This window comes from Xiphophorus couchianus, chromosome 6 (assembly GCF_001444195.1).
Source record: "Xiphophorus couchianus chromosome 6, X_couchianus-1.0, whole genome shotgun sequence".
In the NCBI taxonomy this organism is placed as follows: Eukaryota; Metazoa; Chordata; class Actinopteri; order Cyprinodontiformes; family Poeciliidae; genus Xiphophorus; species Xiphophorus couchianus.
The window spans coordinates 26,388,900-26,398,009 of record NC_040233.1 but is presented as its reverse complement, the minus strand read 5'-3'; the positions used below and the strand labels follow the sequence as shown (position 1 = coordinate 26,398,009).

General features: G+C 40.9%; 1 protein-coding gene across 1 annotated transcript; it reads right to left on the bottom strand.

Moving 5' to 3' along the window:
* Positions 1–340: 340 nt before the first annotated feature.
* On the bottom strand, positions 341–8,847 carry LOC114146471 (Krueppel-like factor 6). The gene is made up of 4 exons (XM_028020535.1): positions 8,504–8,847; positions 4,760–5,342; positions 3,760–3,883; positions 341–2,788 (listed from the first exon to the last, which is right to left on the bottom strand). The coding sequence occupies exons 1-4, from the start codon at positions 8,603–8,605 to the stop codon at positions 2,737–2,739; spliced, it is 861 nt and encodes a 286-aa protein (XP_027876336.1). The 5' UTR covers positions 8,606–8,847; the 3' UTR covers positions 341–2,736.
* Positions 8,848–9,110: the final 263 nt, after the last annotated feature.

Genomic DNA, 9,110 nt, shown 5'->3' with positions numbered 1-9,110 from the left:
ATAAAGTCTTTTATCCATTTTTCAATAAAAAATACATTCATACAGAAACTATTTTACAAAACAATTTCAAATGAAAAAAAAAATCTTGTTATGCCATAAAACAAACAAAAATAGAGCCTCATATTATCCAATATTTTTTTTTTCAATTCTAGCTAAAGACAGGATATATTTGCAAGTCTTTCAAAAGTTGAGAGAAAGAAATTACAGGTAAATAACAGTTTCATTAAAATTATACGGGCACCAGAATGCAAGATGGTGACAATTCAAGTGTCCAGAACAATTCACATCTATAAAGTTGTTTTTTTTTCTCTTGAAAAATGACAGGCCACAAGTGTAGGCGCTATTGATGCCATCTGATAATGTGCATTACTCAATCTTACTTAATTGTTCTCCCATGACAAAAAAGTTACACAAACAAATGAAAACAAAAATGGAGTGCATCTATTTTACAGTAATTCTTCAGCCTTTTATCGGTTTTATTTAGAAATGACTCACTGCGCTTGCTTTTGGTCCCATACCCGTTAAAATATATGCTGTCTTACAAAATGGCCTTTTTAACAACAAATGCATAATTGCATCTTTTGACATTTCTCAGTGTAAAAAAAGAAGCATTACTAACTGATTTTTTTATTAATCTACAACAGGTTAACCTGCAAAAAGGTTGTCACAAGGCTACCTGTGATGCCAACTGATATGAAGATACAAACAAATGAAGTTTATTTTTAACACTTTGTTTGATGTGTTCATAATCCAGGAGGAAACCTTTTGTCTCAGTTGACAAATGGGGATGAAATTACCTCAAAAAATACCTTTAACTTAGGTCTGAATGTGCAAGTGAAGTTGGTCTCAGTCCCCACTTCAGAGACAGAAACCCGTTGACCTGAAGCACAGCACAGCTGAACTGGTTAGACTGGTCTTGGTACCGTTTAGTCAGATTAAGGGTTGTTTGAACTGGGACTGAGGAAAAATACTGACTCACGTTGAGAGCAAAGCGAGACAAAACACACATAATAACAGACTCGTGATTAAGACTGCTGTCATCATCTCATACCACATCTATTATACCAGAGAACACATCAACTATTACAAACGGCCCTGATGTGTTTGCTGTAAATGCCATCCCCTCACTGCTTATGTGACCAAATGCACACGAGAACATGTTTCCAAGGCTCTGTACCTTTAACAGCAGCTTACAGTTTATCTGCAGTGCATCCACATCGTCTTATACTACATAGTAGTAAACCACTATAAAGGTGATTTTTTTTTTCGCCCAAAGGCTCCACAACTCTGTCTCAAATTGGAATCATTTAGAATATGATTTGTTCTGATGTATTCAAGGAAACGAAGTGACAGATATGGAAAGGCGGCAGTCATTGTGAAGCTAATATTATAGTATTTTTTGTAGGTTTTCTTTTTACTGTTCAAAAGTTTGGAGGAAACAAAAGAAAGGTGCAAGTGCATGGATAAGAGCCTTTGTAAAGCTATTCAGTAAACGCACTATTGCATTAGCAATGGCCGTTCGGTGCGTGTATGTGTGAGGGAGTGATCTTTTTAACAGGACAAGGCCACTTACATAAGGCATCAGTAAGGTCAACAGTGCATTTACAGACAGAACAAAAGAGAAAAGCAAATGTGAAGAAAAAGGAACAAAATAAAAACCCTCAACCAAGACAGTTGCTAAGCAATAGTGGTATCCCCAATTTCTTAAAATAACAAAAAACCAAGACCGCCTTATGTTTTTTACAATAGTACGATACCAAGTAACATGAAAGTAGCTGCACTTGAATGGAATTTTGTTGTCCTCTATGCACACAAGTGAGCAAGACATCCCCAGATCCCATGCAACGGCTGCTATAATGGTCATAAGTGTTAGTGTACAATAGTTTTTTGTTTGTTTTTGTCTTTTTGGATACAAGGCTTACACAATGAACAACAAAATGAGCTTTATAACGTGTATGTTGTGAGACAGGCCACGTAATACATTGCACATTTAATAGCTGCACTAAACAAAACAACCTCCCAAGTTCAGACAGGGAGCTGTAATTCCACCTCCAGGCAGAAAGGGGTCATCCTTTGGACAAAGAAACCAAAAAAGAACAAAAGGAATCAACTCCAGCAAACAACCCCTCACTCCCTGCCTTAGCGAACAGACCAACACAGACAGAATTCTTTGCTTGCATTCATTCTTACATCAGGTCATCCTATCGCCCCTTTTCCTCCCTTCCCTCCCCAACAAGAAAACCGTGGTTGTATAACATCGCCCCGTTCATGTCATTCACTCGCAAGCTCCAGCCACTCCATAAAGCCAGCACAGGCATCCAGTCACAGGCACTCAGAGTCCCATGTGTACAGGCAAACACACTGTCAGTGGAGGAATAGCACCCCCACTCCTGAAGTCCCATAATCTTCCAGGAAAAACAGAAAACCCCCCAAAAAAAGCATTTAACACCATACAAAAGAGTCTCTTTCCATCAACTCCAGCCAAGATCTTTCCCGTCTTCTCTTTTCACCCCCTGCTCCTCTGTAAAAGCCTTTTAAGAGCAATCACCACAGCGAGGTGTTGGAGGCACAAAGTATGGTGCAAATAATAGCCTGTGTTGCTTCATGTCGTTCCACTGACTGGAACACAGCGGTGTCCCTGTTAACGCTCCCCGGATACACCGGCCTTGCTGATTCCCAACTGGTCGGGACAATCAACCAGACTCATCCCTCAGAGCTCTCAACATGGAGGCCATCTTAGATGTGCCTCTTCATGTGCAGCGCCAGGTGGTCCGAACGGGAGAAACACCTAGTAGAGAGAAAAATAAAAAAAATTATGTAGAGATGTTCACTTTAAAAATTACAAATATTTCAAATATTTCCATTGTTGTCCCATCAAAGTTAGCAAAACAAGTTTTGGATCATTTATTTACTCTGTTAAAAATACTGTATATATATTTTAAAAGAATCAAGAAAAAAAATAATAGGTAGAGAAATGTTAAATTTATGAAAAATACCAGATTTGCTTTTGGTAAACACCATTAATATTATGATCAATGTTAACTAATATAGCTACACAAGTTAGTAACTACTAAACTAAAGAAATATTTGAATTTCTTAACATTGATTTATGCATGTTTATTAATGGTTACAAAATATATATTTGGTGTAGCATTAATGTTAGCCTAGTTAAGATATCAAGGCTAAAAAGCTAAAATAGTTCAAATTTAAAATAATTTATTTTTATATATAGAGAAAGAAAAACATACTGAACTTATGCGTACATTGTCTACATTTTTCTTTAGATATACATCAATTTATTAGGCAGTAAAACTAATTAACAACAATGAAACGTTTTAAATTGTCAAATTATTTTGATGGTTCCGGTTATAAACAGCAGTGTCAGCTGTGATTAGCATCTAAAATCTAAACTTTAGAAATGCATTTTTTGCTTTTAAAGTACAGTAACCTTAAATTTAACAGCAAACTTTATTTTCTTTTAATCCAAATGAATGAGTTCAGTAAAAAAAAAAAACATTTGTTGAACTGCACAGAATGGAAAAGCAAGTTTTAGGATCCGGCTAGCTCTAATGATTTCAACTATTTCCAATCCTATGTCTGTTTTCAGGCAACTCCTCGAACTTGACCTCCATTCGGTCTTCATTTACTCCACTTCTTAGAAACCCTGTTATTACAAGCAACGTTTTGCTCTCTATGTTAATGAGGGAGTGTTTAACAGAAAGGGCAACAAGAAAAAAAGCTTTTGATTCATGGTCTCACCTGTCGCAGTGATTGCATTTGAATGGCTTTGCTCCAGTGTGCTTCCTGAAGTGTCGGGTTAGCTCATCACTTCGTGCAAAGCGCCAGTCACAGCCCTCCCATGAACACCTGTAGGGCTTCTCACCTAAAAAAAAAAAAAGTCAAAATAAGGTCAAATACAAACATTCACAAAAGAGGTTCAGTGTCAATGAGTTCAAAAGTTCTTGCATAACTCTTGGCAGTTTCATGAATAAATAATAATTGCATGTTCATGGTTTAGTATTTGTAAGTGAATACATCTGAAATGTGAGCCAATATTTACTGTACATGAGCTGATAAAATGCTGATTTCTGGGAAAGTATGATCCCTAAGTGGACTGGGCTGACTACTGTAAGCTGAGGAGAAAATCAACCTTGTAAGACTCGGGATCTGTGGTATGCAGCTGCACAGAGCTGCTTGAGTGGAAGGCTTATGTAATAGAGGGGAGCTGTTCGAGAAAAAAAGAAGAAAAAAAAAAACAGAGTCCGTTTCTAAAGGCTATGAAGGCTCTTAAACATAAGCTCAGTGCGGTTGGAGAGAGACGATCGGAATGTGACTTCCTTTGCTAATAGGCGGCACAGCTGTAAACAGCCTGGCAGAGGTCAGAGGTGACGAGGGAAACCGCTAACATCTGAACCCCCTACAAAAGACTGCAAATGTCAGCTTCCCATAATTAAACGCCATCTCTCTGTGTCTTTATTTTTAAACTGAATGCATACAACCAAGCTTCTGAGTCTTTTCCCATGGTGAAATCTGAGAACTGTTGATTTGTTTTCAGGATCCACATCCTCTGGGTCCCGCTTGGTCACAAAAGTACATCCCTCCCCCTTTTGCCTTTCCCCTCCCTTCTGCACCAAGTCACGTTTCACTGTGTGAATTAGGTCACAGTTGAGGGCATTCCTTCTGAAAAACTATTCAAACTATGTGGGAGTATTTGAGCAAGAATTCTGTATTCAATGGTTTCATTGTTGAGTATATTTACCTGTGTGTGTGCGCTGGTGTGCTTTGAGGTGCGAGCTCTTGGTGTACACCTTCCTGCATCCGTTGAAGTGGCACCTGTGCACCCGCCTCCTCCCGTCAGGCGACGTTTCCCCGCTGGTCATCCCTGACCTCTCCACTGACCTCTCTGTGCTCCCAGTCCTTATTTTCCCCGGTGAGTTTAGCACTGTCTGTATCCCACTCCACACCTGGGCCACGGTGCCTTCCTTGCTGAGCTCAGGAGATGAGGGCGGCGTGCTGATGATGGCAGAGCCCAAGTCTTCTCCGCTGTCACCCAGCATGTCAGTCAAAGAGCCAGAGGGGAAGTCAAGGGTCGGGGAGAGCTCCTCCGAGCTGTCCGAGGCCTCGCTGCTGGCGTCGGAGTTGAAACCGCCGACGTCAAGAGGCTGGATGTCGTGACTGTCCACCTCCTCCTTGACGTGGCCGCTCTTTGGGTCCGTCTCATTTGACTTGTCCCCGCAGGCGAGCATGAGCTTGCTCCACAGGTCCTCCTGGTTATCAAACTTGAGGTCAGTGGCCGAGACATAGGGCTCGCTCTGGAGGTACCTTTCCAGCTCCAGGCATGTCTGTGTGGAGAGAGGACAAGATAGCAGTGAGTTTGCTGGTGCAAAGAGCCTAAAGGCTTGTAATGGAATACTTCTACTGAACTGGAAAATTCCTAAAACGGCCAACAATTATGTTTATTTTTACAGGAAACTCTGGTGTCCTCCACTGTTGTGCTTTTTCTCTCTTAGCAGCAGCAGGAGGAAGAAATGCGCTGTGGCAATGCTACAGGTTACACTTCCTCTCTGCTTGCAGGAATGAGACAAGACACAATGTCCTATGCAGAAGTGCACTCTGAGGCTGTATCAAGGATTACAAGCACCACGTATCGTCCTGAGAGCATGCAAGAACAAGGTGCTCTAGCCCGTAAACGCATGCACGATGGCGCGAGCGCGCAGAGATGTGTGTGTGTGTGTAGGTGCGTGCTGAGGTTGGTCATGAAATTTACATATGCTACAGAGCCGCCGCCCCCTCGTTGAGTTAGAGAAGTGCTTGTAGATCTTTTAAATCTATCAATTATTTAGCATAATGTGGATTTAATAATGCATTTGGAGGCATCACTAGAAATAACATAGCACACAGGGGACTGGGAGGAGGGAGGTCTGGTTCGTGGAGGTCCATAAAGAGCCTGGCATGAATACTGCAAGAGCCGCTCTGGATTGTAGGCTTTTTTTTTTTTTTGCAAAAAGGAAGTGAGAGAGCACTTCCTTAACCCTGTGCAGCTTGCGAGCACAAGCTAGAAGTGACATCTGCTTACAGGCAGTTTCTAGTGATGGGGCACATTCCAGTTTTCAGTCAAACGTTACTTTGGTGGAACTCAATAAAATGATTCTGTCTCATACTTGGATGGGACAATTGTGACTGAGTCCAAGCAAACTGAGAACTTGGTTAGAATTTCATAGAAAATTAATTATAGCAATTAGAAACAATGAGAGGGAGACAGAGATGGGAACTGGCTGTTCTTCTTGATCTGCTCTCATCAGTTATCAAAGCGCCAAATAATGAAGAATCTTTTCATTCACTTTTTTCCATATTAATTGATTGCATCAGAAATAAGATCTCTCAACAATTTAACCTGTGCATGTATCAACAACTAGCATGATATTTGATACAGTTTCTGCATTTTCAAAAGTCTGAACTTGGTATCTGTTAGGAAAAGCTTTATCTGTGTCAACTGAGAAGAGTGGATCCTTTCTTTGGTTGACTTTTATGTAGTACGAAAACATACAAAGTGCACTGAAATAAGCAAAGAAATGGTCAAACATATCTGTTTGTGTAGCCAATTTATGTGATATTACTTTTAAAAACTAAACTAAGACTATTGTGGATTTTACAATGGTACAGATGTGATTTACATTTGTCTTGTTTCAAATCGGCATAAGCTACAAATATACATCTATAAAGAATAAACCAAGTTTAAATGACAAACATGGTTGGAGCAAATTAGAAAGGGAAACAAATGAACTGAATTCAAATGGCTCCACCAAGGGAATAAAAAGATCAGCCATGGCTAATGATAGAAATTCACTGGTCTCTGGGTCTCTAGGGGACACACTAATGGGAGTTTTCCTGGCTGATTCTAATTTCCCGTAATGACCAATTCTGATCCCCCCCCCAAGACTATATAATACAAACAGATATGCTGTAGGTTTGCTGATAGAAGTGGTAGTTTCAAAATCCAAAATCAATGAACATATGAAATCAATGAATTGATTTGGGCTGAATCAATGAATTGATTTCATTCATTCATTTCATTGATTTTGTTTTGATTTCATATGTTTTATGGAATCAAACGTATGTCTCTAACTTTATTCTGGTGTTTACTGAGGTGATTTTGTTGGTTAATATATTTTTTATATGTAAATTGTAAAATTTCATGCATTCTTTCAATAAGGAAAGAAACTTAATCAAGTCTCTGGCCAATTGCTAGTGTATATTAATGTTTTCTTCTTTAGTCCTTCATTTAACCATTTTTCAATGTCTATCACTTGTCACTCACTCATGGCCCCACCCTCAAATGACACCAGGATCACATATTTACCTCAACATTTAGGGCATTTACAGTTTTTCATTTGAAAACAGCACATTTTGCCTTAAAAAGCAGAATGTCAATTTGCTGATTTTGGGAATATACACAAAATATTAACTAAATGAAGAGTAGGTTTTTCTAAGGAGGATTGTGTATTTTCTCTTTTTTTTATTTGATTTAAATTTCAAACTCCCTGATTTGTTTATGATGTGCCAGCTAAAGATTAAAATGGTGTCCGTTCCAAAACTTTCTGGATGCGCCCCTGTCCCTGTCAGCAGCGCTGGACAAATCCCAAGCGAGCTTTAAATGCCTGAGAGGGCGACTTGGAACGAGGAGCGTGCAAAGGGTCTGATAAACGGAGAGACTGGAAAAAGGAGAGCAAAGCTAAATCATTTCATGTCTCAACGTGAACAAGACGAGACTTTTTCCAGCCTGAAACTCGAACGGCTGCTCTGTCATCCAGGGTCCGCTTGGTCGAGCCACACTGGAGCAAAACCAGTCTCCGCTGTCATTCCCTCTCTCAACCTGTCACTCTTATGTGTGTTTTGCCAGTAATGTGTGTGAGTGCTGTGAGTGTACGCGTGCGGGTGAGAGAGAGAGAGATAGAAAGAGAGAGAGAGGCAGAAAGCGAGAGAAGGAAAGAAGGCGTGACAGGAGGAGGAGATACGCGCAAAGACTCACAGCTCGCCATTCAGCCGTTTTATCTGCAGCACGGCGTGTTTTCATGATGTTGCATGCCGATGAGACCAAATCGTCTACATGAATATTTGCATGAGCAAAACCGCAGCAGGAAAACATAAAGCATGGTGTAACAGAGCGAAAACACAGCAGACGTGCAAATCATTTCCAAAACATTCGGATTATTTCTGCTACGTTGTACTTAACAGTGGATATGACGGTTTGAAAAGTTTTGTTATGTGTTTTTCTTTTACAGCCATGTAAACCTGTAAAAGAAAATTGCTTGTTCTTTATTTAGCTCAGTTAAAGTCCAGCGCCTCTAAGGGAACTTGCATGACTTCCCTAAAACCGCCTACTTTTAACAGAGACAGGCAGCTGTCACCGCAAAACACGCTTTCCACAAATCTAATTACGCACATTCCCTGCGCTCCTTGTTAAGCAGTTACGCATGAGCCGCGGGTTGTGTTGTCTCCTTACCTGCTGCCAGTACTCTTCCAGCGACGGTAAAGCAGAAAAGTATCCGGTGTCGTGCACAATCTGGAGCTCCTGGAAGATGCTGCACATCGGTATGACATCCATTTCCTTCCCGAGTCTCAGCCGAAACAAGAAGCGAAGTGAGGCGTGTGAAAAAGAAGAAGAAGAAGAAGAATGCTGTATTTGGAAAGAAGCTGGGCTCTCTGCTGCATGTGCATGTATGACAGCCTGGGATAGACGCGCACTTCACTGCTGGCTCTCTGAGCGTGTGACGCACCGAGGAGCCCTCCACACTGAACTCACTCAAAAGTCTGTCAGCGCACTGTAAACTTCCCCCCCGATTCAAAATTACAGACGGACTAACCCCATGTGATTACATTACGTTTTGAACGCGAACCAATCAGTGTGCGGAGCGCATGGCCCGCCTACAACCAGCGCCTGACCAATGCTGTCGGATCTGGCGCAGCCCTCAGTGGTGTGGTTGGTGCGCTATTTTTAGAGCGCTATATAAGCAGCAGCAAAACGAGGAAGTGGAGTTTAGTGCCGATTCAAAATTTTGAGCTGCTGGTGGCTTGGAGCGGCACTGAGTAGCGGCTGCTTCTGCCTTTTA